Here is a 15,452-nt window from a genome sequence, read left to right as displayed (position 1 = left end):
GGGAGGGAGGTGGCTTGAGCCCCCTGAACAAATCAGCAGTCTCCAGTGTGGGACAAACAATTGTGCTCACGTCCAAAAGATTACCCACAAGAAAACTCATTTGAATGTTTTCCTTTTGGACTTTGGTTTCTGAATGCATTTTTAAAAACAAGAGCAACATCAGCTAATACGTTCTTGGGTTTACAGTGCCACACAGGTATTTACAACCCTCAAAGTCAAACCAGCCCTTGTCCTGACACACCCATTTTTGCATGAGTTTCGAACAACCATTAGATGGCAGTAAATAACAGCTTTTCGGCTTACAGCAGGCAGCTGTATCGTAATAATAAAACAGATGGGAAACAAATTAAAGGAAAAAAACCTGAGCCCTTGACCCATACAGTAAGGGAAACTGGGGCTCCATTATACTGTGCGGACCTAAACCTGTCATCATTTAGGTGCATCTGTCCACTGTGAGAGAATGGTCTCTTCAAAAAGATCCACCTTTAACCTATGATGGAACATTTATATCCCAATGTGATTTGTCTATTTTAAGCTTAAAAAAAAAGGCTCTGATCCACGAGCCATAAAAGAGTTACTTACTGGCTCAATGAGTATCAAAATTATGCTAAACATATGTGATGGTGTGTGCTGCAACTCCTTTTTTGGAAATGACTCTAGATAGAGTCACTATCATCATCATGAAAACGTCAAATGAGCGATTATCCGTCAACGTCCAGTAGAGCTCCAGGGTCTTGGGGAATCAGTGGCAAGGTACACTGAGGTAGTTCTTGGTGACCCCTAAACTTCATTCCAATGCGATTTTCCCTTTACTGTCACCCATTTATATAACCCAGTTATATGAAGTAATTCAAATTGAGATTTTCAGAATCAAATGCCAAAGTGGTGCACAGGGAAGATTTAGTCTCTCTCAAAGAAAAATCCTAACAATCTGAGAGAAGAATAATGACTTTATAAAGGCAGAGAAAAGAAGGATCAATACCACTACTGGTTTGTATTGACCACAACAATCAATATAAATGGGCTGCTTTACCACAAGTGTAAGAATAATGACTTTTTCTAGCCCTCTGGCAGATTGGACACTGGCATAATGTGACTATGAAAAACTCTAAGTGGAAAGAGATTAAACATTCCCTGAAGTGGAGATGAAAGAGTAGAATCGAAATGAGACACCAAAGAGAAGCAGAGCGCTGCTTTCTGAATGCAGTTTTAATGCAGAGGGATGCAGGATAAGACCTTGAACAGTCTGCAGCGAGCGTTAACAAAACAGCGCGCCGGACTTTGCCCGTGCTGCGAGGGGGCTCACCAGGGCAGGAAAAGCCAAAGCACTGCCTTTAAAATCAAAAGTGACAGAGCAGCTTTGAGTCAGCGATGATGAGCAGGATCCCGGTCTCAGGTGAGTAAAAAGCTCATCCATCCTCCAATCACCAAGGTAAGAGAAATTGCCCGTCTTCGCTATTTGTCAATGCAGCACTCCTCGGTGATAAACTTTCCCCCCTGAATCCATCTTTCACCCCTCTCACACCTGCACGATCTTTAAAAAAAACTAACCAAAACATTTTTTTAAACTAAGCCTTTAAGTTAAGATGCTTTTCTCCTCCACATGCACTGCTTTACTCAAAACTCTTTTTTTATTGTATATTTAAGAAAAGTGTACAACTAAGGCCAATAAGGTCTGAATTGCTTCCTTCCTTCCTCTGCTTGGAGAGATGGTGAATGGCAGGAAACACGAGGCACTCAAGGAATTCCTTTGTTAATGCTGCTGAGTGGATAGCACTTAACACACGCTGCTTTTTGATGTACTCACATAAAAACAAACAATCAAATATGAAACAGTGAAAGTATTCAAGCTTTTATTGAAAAATATAGGTTATTTTGAGCAGTACAGAAAAGAGGCTGTAAATATACAGTGGGGACAAAAATATGGTGTAATATCACACAGAAAACACAAACAACTTCTCATTCGCACCCAATTAACAGTTGGATTTACTTGCGTGTATTTTGTAGTGCATGAGTGATATACATCCAGTTATGCAACCTCTTCAGTTTCAGGACATCACACCTTATAGCACTTATCTTAATTTGCATGCTGAAACTTACAGTGAATACTGGTAGAGAGAAGGAAGTGAAATGTAAGTGGCAGACTCTCCCAAAAGCAAAGAGAGAGAAAAGAAGAAGGAAAAAAAAAAAAAATCATAATTTGGCACATCTGTCAGTTTCAGTTAAGGCAGTGAAGTCAATCAGCCCAACTAAGCCTCAATACTTTCTGGCCATGGCTTTTAATGATGCAAGAAAGGCAGTCGAGCTGCAACGACTATGCAACTTGCACAAAAATAGCAAGCTTTTCTTAATGCTCTTGCATCCATTGCTGGCTGTCTCTTTTCTTCCCCCCCCCCACGTTTATTTTTATTTTTCATTTTTTTTTTTTTTAAATCCACTCTCCAGACATAACAAACACAGTAAAGATTTCTTTCTAACAAAGGTAGAGAAAACAGCAGGTATTTAACACCAAATACTAGTAGTGTCTGATTTACTTGTGCCTCCTGGTACACGTAATTCATCCGTCACATATACACTAAAGCCCTACTCGTACGTAGTGGTGAAAATAGTTTACACATATAGGTAGTCCCCTTGAGTAATGAAAATCTTCTACACAGATCACTTGCACCGCTGCAGTTGCTCGGATGTAACGAAAAAAAGGAAGGAAGTGGTTATTCGGTTTCAACTCGAACTTGACACGACTAAAGGAAAGTCACTTTGTGTTAATTAATGGAGATTATCAGGAAAACTGCATCAGAAAAGATATAAAAGACAACTAAGAGTGGGCTACACTACTCCTCACACCTCCAGTTTGCTGTAGTAACACCTTGCTTTCTATTTAGTTCAGCCCAATGCATCTCCGTTAGCTCTACTTCCTTTTCTACAATTCACAGAGTCTATGTGAAGGAGACAATTTGGTGTTGGCTTTGAGGTCCAGCTTTACAGCAGGAAATTGTACCCTTTAAACAGTGTCACAAAGACCCTGAGATACATAAGTTATACTAAGGGAGAAAGAAATCTGATAGATCTATGGTACTGCTATAATATCTTCAGATGAAAGAGGCTCAGTGCAGGGCCTCACACACCAGTGACAACCACAGCTCCCTTTATTGTGACAAGACACCCACCAGTGATCCTGTTGTGACAGAGGCCTTCTGTTTAGCTCAGGCCTCATGACGTCCCACAGCCAGAGTGAAGAAAAGAGGCGAACCGAATGAAAAAAGCACATGTGACACATCAAGCGAGAGGGGAGAGAGAGGGAAAGAGAAAGGCTGAACTGAGTTTTACTTGTGGAAAGTGTTTTTCCTACAAAAGTTCCTTTCTAACCACTACTCCCTGCTTACTTCTGGAATGTTCCATATTCAGAAAGTGTGTTCCCTTCCATGTCAGTTCCCTCGGTGTTCAAAAGGGAGTCACAGATTGACAGAAAGGGAGTGGAGGGTAAGGCTCTCTGACAGACAGAGTTTGGGCACATCCTAAAGGAGCAGTCACTCTTTCTTTGTAGCCCTTTAAAGGAGGAACCCTCCATCTTCTTCAAAGGGCCATTCGCACAGTTCCTGACTACAGTATCGTCTTCCCATTTAACTGCAAATCCACACTGTCAAAGGACTTGCCAGTTGCGCATAAACCACTTCCACAGCTTATTCTTATTTTTTTTTCTTCCACCAGACTCTCATACATGAATCTCATCATCTTCATCCTCCAAGAAAGAGGAAAAGTTGCTCTCCTCCTCTGGTGGGGCACTGAAGGTGGCGCTATCTGTATCTCCTGCAAAGATCAGGCTGCTGGGTTTCTCATCCAGAGCAGCAGACCCAGAACTGGACATGGAGCAGCTGTCTAGGTGCTGCAAGTGTTTGGGGCGTATCTCAGGAGTGTACTCTGGAGTGTAAGGCCCTCCGTCCTCCTGCCTCAGATCAACAGAGCTGGCTAGATGCATAGATGCCTGGTGCTGCAGCTCTTCTGCTTCTTCATTTGCCTCCACATGCTCCTCATCTTTTTCACCCTCTACATAAACCTCTTCCTCACCATGGGCGCCAAGCAGTGGCGAGGTGCAGCCCTCGCTGCTCTTGCCCTCCTCGTAGCCAAGATCATCATCCTCCTTCTCCATCACACCCAGGATTTCACCCAGCATGGACGGACCCAGGTCAACGTGGAAAGACATAACCGACACTGCATGCTTCATTCCACCTCCGTACTGAATTGAGCTCTCTGGGAGCTCAGTCAGCTCACCAAAACTTTGCTCTTCCAGCTCTAAAGCGCGAGTAGCTGCAACTGCACCTCTCCCATCCAAGTCGCTGTGGAGCTTCAGCGGACTTGAAGACAAACTCTTTGCCACCATGCTGTCGCCTCCGTCTTCATCATTGAGAAAGGGAAGGGACATGGCATTTTTTACATAGGTGGGTGATCCTCCGGGGACCACCAGGGCGCTATCTTTCTGTTGGTCCACTCGGTTCACCGACTGAGAGCGCTTGCTGCTCCTAAAGGTGCGTGACAGGAGTCCAGGCCGAGGAGAGCGAGGAAAGGATGTGGACTCGGGAGGGGGTTCCCCTGAGCGTGTGCTGAGAAAGGAGGTGTCACCAAAAGCATCACCGCTGCGGCCTACATGCATGGTGTGGCGAAAGTCACCCAGGGGAGCACTGATCATCTCCCTGGTCAGGTCCATACGGGAGCGACGCTTTGTCTGGGAGGAGGACGACACTAGCTGTTTTAAGATCGGCATGGTGGCTGATCAGGGGTATTGTTGTGCACTAAGAGGTAGCTGGGTGGCAAAAAGATCACCTGAATCTTTGGGAAAGTCCTTCTTTGAAATCTTGGAATGAATATTGATGGTCCTTAAATCCAATCAGCCAGGGAACCTGGAAAAACACACAATAAGTTAGAAACAGACATAATCGAATCAAAATTGTTTGTTTAGTCAAAAAAACAAAACAAAAAAAACCTTCAAAGTGTGTCCACTCACACAAATTGATTTCAAACAATAAATTGTAACTTGACTCAAAACCAGCAGAAAGCAAAAAGAAAGAATCTATATGGTCCAGCTAAAGTATAGATTTTAAATTATGTTGCCAAGAAAGTCAACATTCAGCCCTTTAATTCTAAGAAAAAAAAAAAAAAAAAAAAAAAAAAAAAAAAAACATATGAAGGAATTCCAAATGTTGCCACTAATTGCAAGAGCTGAAGCTATCAATTATTGAGTCTATAATGACGAGCAAACTCTGTGAGATGAACTCTAAAATACGCTGCAGAAAAAAACCAAAAAAAAAAGTAGACCACCACAGGATTTTACTTAAACAGCGCTATAACTTAGAGGAAAACACCAACCACAGACCAACATGAATCAAGGCAAGATAACTGAGAGCTGCCACAGATTTCTTTTTTTTTTGCAAAGTATACTTCACTGCAAGACCGAAAACTATCTTCTACTGACAAAAGGACAATTATACATGCATCAAAAACAATGATACCCCTGTCATCTAACTATAGAGCTGGATTATTGCAACAAAGAAATCACAATGTATTCCCCATCTTAGGCAGTGGTGTTTAAGCCCCCGGAGGTTTATGACAGCTGACAAAATTGTGTTTCTACGTTACTGAGAGCTCAGACAGAGGAAACCCCGCCACAGGCAGCCAGCCAGACACCGCTGTTTCCTCAGGTGATGCACTGGAGGGCAGGAGCAGGGTGTCTCATTAACCATCAGTCCAATTATATAAAATACACATGAAAAGAGCACTCTCATGGTGGCCCACAAAGTGAAGTGCAAGCGGTTTCCACACAAAGACATCAAAAACACATGCACAGCTGACTTGTGGATGGAAAATCTCTGTGGTTGTGCATAAGCATGTCTGAAGAAAAGGTTTATCTCGCCGGCTTGAGCGTGCGTCTCTCTAGCTTGCTCATAGTGCCGTTTTCTTTGTTTACTTAACCTAAGACAGGAAGAGGAACACTTAACCTTGACTTTAGCTTTCTTGTAAGAAAGCCCTTTAAAACATATTTAAGTCACTTCTGTTTATGCTGGAAGAGATTTTAGCTGTTTAAAGTGGCAGGCTTTTGCATGCATTGACCTCATTCTTCGGTCTCCACCCCCTGTCTTTGCCAGCTGAGTCTCTTCTCCGCTTCCTGTTAATGCCTTCACCTGCTTCGGTTTCCATAGAAACACCCTCCCTCGTGCAAGCGACAGCGTTTCCTGTCAGAGGCTACGGGCGGCTCCAGGCTTCAAATGCAACGTATGGCCTTCTGTCAGCCATAGCCTGTGCTCACTCACCTTGTGTTATTACTTTCTATTGGCCAAAATGGAAATCGATTAAAACTCAGAAATATTCCGGTGCTGTAGAAAAAAAACAACAAAAAAACAAATAAATAAATAAAGCAAGCAAGCTCGATAAACCAGAGGCCGAGTTGTGATGACAAAACGTTCCATGAACTCCAAATGATTTCAACAAGATACATAAACAAAGTCACTTTTTGCTGAAATGTGTTTATTTTTGTAGCTGCCTGTTCTGATTTGTTTCAGGGAAGGCCAAATATTCACACCCAGCCAAAATAACAGCCTTTTCTTTCCTGAATAGTTGCTCCTGGGTGGCACAAACAGGAAAGAAAAAAACAAAACAAAACAACTACTGGATCAAAAAAGCGGAGATGGTGAAAACCTCCCTCCCACTCCTCTATATCACCCTCTAGGCCAGGATCAAGCTGAAAAGCTCTATGGTGCCCATCGCAGGGATATGGATACAGAAACTTGCTATAGACCACCAGACAGCTCCAAACCACATCGTACCAGAAAAAACAAAAAACAAAAACCGCTGCAGTTCCACATTTACATCCAACCCAAGACCTTCTATATTTATGGCTTTGTCATATTTGCGGAAGTGCATGCACGCACGAGTAGGGGGTGGGGGAGTGGCAGATATAGATGGAGAGTGGAAAAGGGCCTGAGAAGGCAGCAGTTAGCGTGGGAACCGCTGGATCGCAGCACCAGGGGTGAAGGGGGGAGGATTGACTTTATAAACAAACTTTCACAACACTCATGATCTAACTGCAACAGGGCCCACTAAAATGCGGGACAGGAACGGGGATGAACAGCAAATGAAGCACATCTGCATTTTTTCAGTTTGACAGTACAGCTTCTTGAAAGCTAGAGCTGTCTAAACTGATGTGTATAGATTATGAGGTTGACTGACCTGCCTTGATGTGGTGTTTGTGAGCTGCTCGGTAAAAGCAGCAGTACATGCACGCACACATACTGCAGTAACCACGAGTACATTGGAATGTTTCCAAACAGTTGTGAGTGCTACTCCACTTCTTCAGTCATCTCATGTTGTTCTTTTTTATAAGCGGTATTATAACCCATTTTGCCAGATGTATTTAGGCTATGGAGTAGTTCTAAACCTGGAGGGGAAAAAAAAAAAAAAAAAAAAAAAAAAAAAGGAAATCTCTCAGTCAGGAAAAAAAAGAGCAAAAGAAAAGAAAAAAAAAATCTGCTGTTTTACTTCTACTAAAGAGGTCAAAAAGGAGCGCGCTAAATGAAACAGTAACCTCACTAAACCTGCAGTCATTTCTTACAGCTATAAACAAATGCCACACTGGAGGAAGTGGGGAAAGAAAAATAGCTACGAGTTTAACCTACGAGTCAAAATTCACTGAGATAATTAACCCGCATTCAGTAAGTTTTTTACAGCAAACCTTAGACGAGCATAACTTCTCACTTCTTGTCAATATTCTCGCACCAAGCCAATCAATACCGAAACACAAGAGATCACTTGCAGACACATAAACCGAGTCTCAACCATGACTTATGGGCCATTTCCGGAACTAAGTATTGATGCGCCTTCTTTGTGCTCTGTGCATTCTGCTGTCTGGAAGACGGGAGGGGTTCAGACTCGCTGTGCACATCATTTGAAGTCACTGACCTGGACGGACAATCGAATGACCAGAGGGTGAACTGACATTAGGGGGAGGAAAAGCCACATGATGCACCCTAAATCTGTGTGGAAATTAAAAAAAAAAAAAAAAAAAAAAAAAAAAAGGGGTGAAAACTGCTCTGCTTGAAAAATACTCCAATTATCAAGCAATCTGTAAACATTCTGATTGCTTGTGAAAACCCTAATTTATTCCCAAATGTTTAAGTGCGACACCACCAAGAGGTACACAGTTGCTCAGTAACAGGCTAGCACAGACTCTCACACACATACTCTACTAATTACGCAGACAAATGGCCTCCAGTAGATAGGTATCTGCCATGCAGCTCAGTTAGTGGGCCTGAATATCTCATTTAGGAAGGAGCAGCCAAAGGACAAACAGTGGAAATCACATTATCTCTCAATCAAACAAACGGGGGACAACAGACATCAAGCTGATGATGCCCTCTGAGATAAATACAGCAATGAGAAAACACACTGCTCTAATGAGAAATTACAAATAAAGCCCTTTTTCTTACGCTAAAGCCAAATTTAGCCGTTGCTTAAATCGCCCATTTGGGGCAATCAACTAGACGTGCCATTCGCTTGTGGTGTTGCAGCTTCAGACGTGTTGACCGAGAGGGTATCTTTGGTACGTTTACACCCTGCCACCCATTTCACCATGCAGATCCTATATAGCACGGAAGCTAAAACATTTCAGAACAGACACGATCACACTAAATAAGCCCTGATATGTTTTGTTTGTTTGTTTATATATTTAAAGAAAAACACCAATGGCTGAACAAAACAGGACAATTGGGCACATCACCAAGCACTCCGGGAAACTTCAGTGCACGACAGCCCCAAATGGACATGCAGTCAAATCAGGAAATCGCACACCCCAAGACAACCCATTTTCCAGAAAATGATGAAAAATAACACAGGGACCAGAAGAAAAAATTGTTTCTGGGGGGTTTTTTGTTCTTTTTTCTGTGACCACAAATACCTCACAAGCTGCTGTTAGGAGATATGCTGTGTTAGTGTCACACCTCACCCAGTGGGGCACACCGTTCTGTAGGGATCAAAGAACAAGAGGTTTTTAGAGCCTTCCTGCTAATAAAAGTGCCTGTAGGTTTTGGAATTGGTATTCATGTTGCTGAGTACCAAATCCGTTTCTATCCTTAGATAGACAGTGAGGGGAATATTTGAGAGAAGCAGCAAGAACAAACTGACAAGAACTTTTGATAAACCATCGTGTAAACCGAACAAAGCTCACGGGCCAGAATCCGCCCAACAATCCGCCCACTGGAAGGCTTTGCAAACTGAATAAATGCATAGATTTTGGACTTAATTGTATTTTCACAAGTTTTACAGCTTTTGTTTTGTATTGATAAAGACCTTCGTCATGACATCATTCAGTACATGTAAAAAATAAAATAAAAGTGTCATATAGTGCAATATCATATGTTTACGTTTCCTAATGTGCACAACAAGGAGAAGCACGTTTGGGAACAAGAGCTACAAATCGATGACATTTTGTTACCTAAAAAGAGAACGACCTCAAAAACCTCCAGCAAAGTGCAGCACTTTGCAAAATATGTGAGAAAACTCTTCCTGCTAAAGGTGGAAACAACAAACGAGTTACAGACTAGGACGGCACAGGAGGAGGAGATACTAGTAGCTGGCGATGTGCAAAAATAAACAAACTAATCAATCAAGCATCGCTAGCACTCGCTGGTTGCGCGCCGTACGACAGGAAGAGCAAATGATGAATGGAAATTACTTGGATGGATTAAATTATGCAGTAACATGATGGAAAAGCAGGGCTTTTAGCAAGAGGTAGAAAATATCTATTCATTTTTTTTTTTTTTTCATGTGACAATATTATGCAGGCTCTGGGTCAATGGACTTTAGGTTTTGTTATACTAAAGTTTTAAGCAGCTATTTTATACTTTTACTTAGAAGTTTAGCTTATATTTAATTTATGCTGTGTCATGACTGTTGCATGCTAATGATGCTGTCATTGCTGGCACCTTGTTTCGATTGAAAATTAGGAAGTGTGACAGTAGTGCCATTGAAAAATATTGGATGGAAAACATCTTTTATTTATATGTATACTTTTCTTTATCATCATAAATATCCTCACAAATTTTCTTGAAATATCAGGATATATAGTGAGGTGACAGATCAATATACAATCCATGATCACTAAAACTAGCCTGAAGTGGGTTACGCTCTACCACAAATATTCATATTTGACATGTGGGGAATGTGCTAGCTAGGTTGCAGACTTGTGGCTTAGGTCTGTTTGCATGACAGACACCAGTGTGTGCCGGTTTCCTGCACAACTGTTTTGTTTTTGCTTATTTACACACATTTGTTCATTTTACGACAAAGCTAGTAGGCGTTTTCTCAACATAAGAGGTGAAAGCGGCTAGCGTGGAACTCTACCAACATTCACGAAGCAACACTTTAAAATTGAAAATGCCACTGTATTCACCATGCAGACTATTCAAGTTGGAGCTATTTACAAGTAAAGCAAATCATCCAGCTGGAAGGAAGAAAAGTGATGAAGACCAGGACAGAAGGTGACACCTCGGCAGTCACTGAAAGGGATTGTGGCAGAAAACAGGCGTGCTCGACGTGCACCAGCTGAACTCAGATACCCAAGAGGGGATGACTTGTCTCTTACATTTACAGCCAACACAGCCTCCAGACATGACACAGCATCTCTTTCTCTCCGTCCTCTGCTGTGATCAAACTGACAGCTTCTATTACAGGCACAATCAGTGGATGGCAAACAATAATGCTGCATTGCACTTCAAGAATGAAAAGTATTCTTTGGGTTAAACAAGGCTGATAAACATTATTTTCATGGATCTACAATGCCTTTTTATAGACAAACAATGTTATCCATCCCAGCTCTGCTATCATCTCTGATCAGAATAAAAAGTTACTATTACGCTACTGAAAATGGAGCCAATATGGCTGGACACCAACGTCATTTGTGTACTGGGCATGCTATCTAAATACAAACAGAGGGTGGGAGGCACAACATGCATTTAGAGGCATTTAGAGTGTCTCGGAATAATTACAGGGAATTGACGGAAAGCAGGTTCACGCTGGCAATATCAACGAGTGAGCATGCCAGAGGTAACCACTTAACATTAAGCCAAGAACATCCCAAAAGGACAGGCTGAGAACCTTCACAGACACTTAACATTAAGCTAATACCTTTCCAACTTTTTCCATCCTGTTCCAGCTGGATCTGCAAGATCAACGACCAGTCTTAAGTCATTAACAACTGTCCCCTTCTGTATGCACGAAGACATTTGAGCATTCTTAAAATGTGGATGCACACAGTTGCAAAAGCATAACTTAATTACCACTGAGACACATCACTGAAAACCAGTCTCTTCAAAACAAGCAATTAGCCAAGAACTTCCCAAAAGGACAGGCTGGACATACATAGCTGCACATGATGGAGCCGTTTAATGAAGACACGTGTTGGAGGGTACATCCACAGGAAGGGCAGGGAGAAAATTAGGCAGTAAACCCTCCCATCCCTCCGGAAATCTTCTCAGCCTGCCCTTCCTGATCACTCATAACGTAAACAAGGCTTTTCTCCATAATACTGTGTTACAGACAAGCTAGTCAAACAAACAGCTCATATCTCCATCGACACCCTGTTTTAATAAGCCTGTAGGACATTGTGTGTGTATAAGCAGACTCCAAATGCAATATGTATCAGTACATGGAGAGCGTCAGGTCCAGGTGACTTTAATCGTTTTCGAAAACGATCACAACCGGATCTTTACAACACCAGGTAGCTGAGTCACAACAGCTGTTGACAGCTCTGGCCTCAGGCCCAGCTGTCTGTGTGGTTGGTGTTTTAAGAGCTGCAGAAGATGAATGAGGTTCTATTTTGAACCATTTGGGAAGAAATCTGTTCTTGATGGAAAGAAAACCAGAAAACATTTTAGAAATCAGAAAAGCAATAGGATTTGGAGACTCCTGTTTGAAAGTGCTGCAGTGCCATAACTATGAGGTCAGACAAGCAAAGGAAAGCACAGGCTGGTGGGACATGGACGAACTCGGTTTATTTTTTTTTATTTCTTATTTTAAATAAAATAAATATGCTTGTGTATCTATGGCACAATTGTAATGGACAATGAATGTCACACAAATGCTAAACAACAAATCAAATAGAGTGAAAGAGGACATCTCTGAAAGCATTTGGAGTTTAAACAGAAGTCCCTGTCATTGTCTTTTGGTACAATGACATCAACTCCATGCAATACGTGCATCCAGTAACAAGGAAACAGAACAAACATGTACCTCTTGCTAACAGGCCCCAGCATACAGTGCAACAAAGCAGCATGCAGGATAGGCCAAGAACACAATGCAGCCAAACAAAAGGCAAAAAACCCCAAACAGACACAGCATTCACACACTGTCATATGATAAACTCTCAGTATTTGATATTTGGACAAGGTAATAAAAAGGTAAGTGGCAGAAAACTAATGACAGTTGCCATATGTCAGAAGCCAAACTGGCTAAAATACATCTTTACTGTGTAAGTGTTGAAAGACAAGTTCAAATCCAAGGCTCTTCTCCAAAGTAACCCAGATATTCCCTACTACCATCCTCAGAGGAATTCTGGGAAAAGAAAAGAAAACACAAAAAAAAAAACAGTTTATACTGGTATTTCCTGGAATGTGAAGGGGCTGGACAGGACACACACAGCCTCAAATGAGCACACAAACTGCAAACATGGGTGCAAGACTATTTAGCCAGTAGCCACAAATAACTGAGTTTCCCTTCAGCATTACCGCAGATGTATTTTGGAATATCCACATTAAAAGTGAGCAACTTTGCTTGCTCTTGTAAACAAACTTATTAGCAGGTTGCTCTTCCCAGGATACGAGCCAACAAATCCTGTCTACACTGTGCCTTGCATAATAACAGGGTGCTTGGCACAGTGTCCAACAACACAAGAGGGAAGGATAACTTTCACCTTCGGGCACTAACCACCTCCTGCAGGCAATTAGACACCAACTTTGTAATTTAAAAGAAGAAGAAGAAGAAGAAGAAACTTGTGCTTGTGGTGCTTGTGCGGGCTGGTTTAAAATCCTGTCACTTTGTATAAAATACAAAGTAAATAGGCTAAAGAAAGCCTAAAACATGTAAATCTGGTCAACTATGCTTGCATGCTTGTAGTGTCATCAACCTGAATCCATCACACCACTTCAAGACAACCTCACATCTCATAAAAGGCCCTTGCACATTTTGAAAAAGGCAGGTCAAATTTCCTAAAAGCCACCGTAACGTCCTCACAAGCACAGACCTCTGATAACATCACCTCTTCAGACAATTGCTGTAAGTTCTTATCAGTGCAGGGTGATGGAGAGATAGCCCGCTGACCTGAGGCCCATTACCTCACACTACCAGTCAGTGACCTCATCAAGTGCCAGCCTTACCAGGAAAACTGTACAAAGACCTGGACAAAGTGAATGTGCACTCCAAGGAGGCAGAAACTGTATAACGTATCTTTCTTTCCCAGCCTTATCTGATCAAGTCAAAGCCACCTCCAACTTCGAGGAAATGTGCCAAATCACGCCCTTCTATCACCTTCCACTCACTCTAGAATTAGTTCCCAGAAGCAAGTCAAAGTGTTTTAAGAAAATATGAAGGACCCCCAATACGCACAGCCATCAAACACGTTACTGGCCTAATTATGAGAATTTTTGAAGTTTATCATGTGTTCTAAAAGTCAGGCCTATGGGAGTTGTCGTTTGTAGTAAAGTCAGGGGTTAAAACAAAAGGAAACATGGTGTATCCGATTAAACCTGAAAACATCCCCAAATAAACTAACAAACAAAAAACACAAACTCAATTTGTTTCTGAGAGGACAAAATGGCTCGTTTCTTTCGACAACAGACACACAAAGAAATAAGCGCTAATTCCGCAGCATTTGATTCACTCTTGCGCTCACTGCCGATCAGCGAGATTTGATCATATACAATAAAGCGCTGATTCTGGGTGGGTCAATAGCAGGAGAACAATAATAGGCCAGCGGACTAGAAGCATGAGCAGCCCCGTGCGCGCAGGTGAACGGGCCGATAAAATGTCGGTTTAAAACGCGTCCTTGAAGTGCACACACAACCCAGAAGATCAGTTTTATGTTAAGTGCAAGTACAAATATTAAAGTACACACGCTTACCGAGCATCCCCATTCATAAAAGCCGGGTGCTGCTCCACTTTTAGGCCCCCAGCAGACCAACAATGGGGGTGCATTCATCAAACGAAACAAGCTGTGAGGCGCTCAGATTAGTTCTTTCTGCTCCAAACAACGCGGATCATGGACCCGTGAGTGTGGCGGTTTTTTTTAGAGAAATATTACAGCTGCTGTCACAACATCCTTACAAACGCTGCTGCTACTCTGAAGCGCATGAACTCACTACAACGCCTGCTGCGGTAGTGCGCTTGAACACGCCCTCTTTACATGGGTCCTTAAAGACACAGGGTGCCAGCATGGGGCCACTCAGACTGCCTTGACGCACTGACACAAAGGAAACCTCGAGGATAATTTATTAAATCTTTAATAATAAATATATAAATAGGTTAGCCAGTTTAAATACTTAATAATTAATGTACCAAGAAAATGTACTTGAAAGACCCAGGAACATATTAAGCCTTTTATTGATGCTATTATATACCAAGGTGTAATAAGCATTTATCAATAAGCAGTGTTGTGCATTCTTTAAAATGATTCTTCATATCCTTTCTAGTATTATACAATACTCATTTGCGTTTGCCTTATTAGATATTTTCGGAGAGCAAGAGTAGAGAATATCTTTGTTCATTTGTCAAAGGGGAAATGATGTCATCGTTTTAGTGCCTAGCATTGCATGTTTTAAGATTTAAGTATTAAATAAATCAGTAAAAATTGGCAAAGATAAATTTATACGGGACTGGTGTTTTCAGAGGGATTTGAAGGCGTGACATTGCCAAACTGCTTAAAGGTGAGCTTTGCCCTTCGTTTCTTTTACAGTTCCAATAAGGATGTTAGTCAGAATTATTACACGTCCACACATTTTTCTCTGACAACAGCAAAGACTGTATTGAGTTAACAAACCCTTTGATCTTGTGCATTGATCTTGTGTATTGAACTTGTGGTTGATGAGCTGACATCGGTCAGTGTCCACTCATTAGTACCTTCTGTAATGCAAATAAGCAGAAATATGCACCCCAGGTTTTACCTCAGGAGAAAGGTATGCATAAATGGCTGATAATTACTAAAGGACACAAGTCATTCTACCCAATGACATGACTATTCGCTTTCGTACTTCACAAGGTATGTAGTGACGCAAGTCTGTCTCTCCACGCTGTTCTCTGAAACCACAATGTTCCATATTTAACTGCATGTCCTGGCGTCCTTTACAAATATTTGAAAGTTATTTCTGCCTTTGCTTTTTTCCGACGATCTGTCCCACCAGCTGATGAGAGAATATGGC

The 15,452-nt window shown here is 41.8% G+C and overlaps 1 protein-coding gene across 2 annotated transcripts; it reads right to left on the bottom strand.

The window, feature by feature from the left end:
* Window positions 1-1,836: 1,836 nt before the first annotated feature.
* cdc42ep4a (CDC42 effector protein (Rho GTPase binding) 4a) lies at window positions 1,837-14,408 on the bottom strand. 2 transcript variants are annotated; one of them, XM_086289393.1, is made up of 3 exons: window positions 14,159-14,408; window positions 12,509-12,594; window positions 1,837-4,895 (listed from the first exon to the last, which is right to left on the bottom strand). In XM_086289393.1, exon 3 carries the CDS (start codon window positions 4,757-4,759, stop codon window positions 3,713-3,715), a length of 1,047 nt encoding a protein of 348 aa, XP_086145519.1. In that variant the 5' UTR covers window positions 4,760-4,895; window positions 12,509-12,594; window positions 14,159-14,408; the 3' UTR covers window positions 1,837-3,712. The 2 variants fall into 2 exon arrangements, with proteins under 2 accessions (XP_086145519.1, XP_086145518.1); XM_086289392.1 differs by lacking the exon at window positions 12,509-12,594.
* Between the last annotated feature and the right edge of the window lie 1,044 nt (window positions 14,409-15,452).

Source organism: Aulonocara sp. 'chitande type north' Nkhata Bay, linkage group LG4, assembly GCF_057382095.1.
Source record: "Aulonocara sp. 'chitande type north' Nkhata Bay isolate Kocher_YH1m ecotype deep benthic linkage group LG4, A_spYH_male_GT1.1, whole genome shotgun sequence".
Lineage (NCBI taxonomy): Eukaryota > Metazoa > Chordata > Actinopteri > Cichliformes > Cichlidae > Aulonocara > Aulonocara sp. 'chitande type north' Nkhata Bay.
This window is presented reverse-complemented; position numbering and strand designations above follow the sequence as displayed.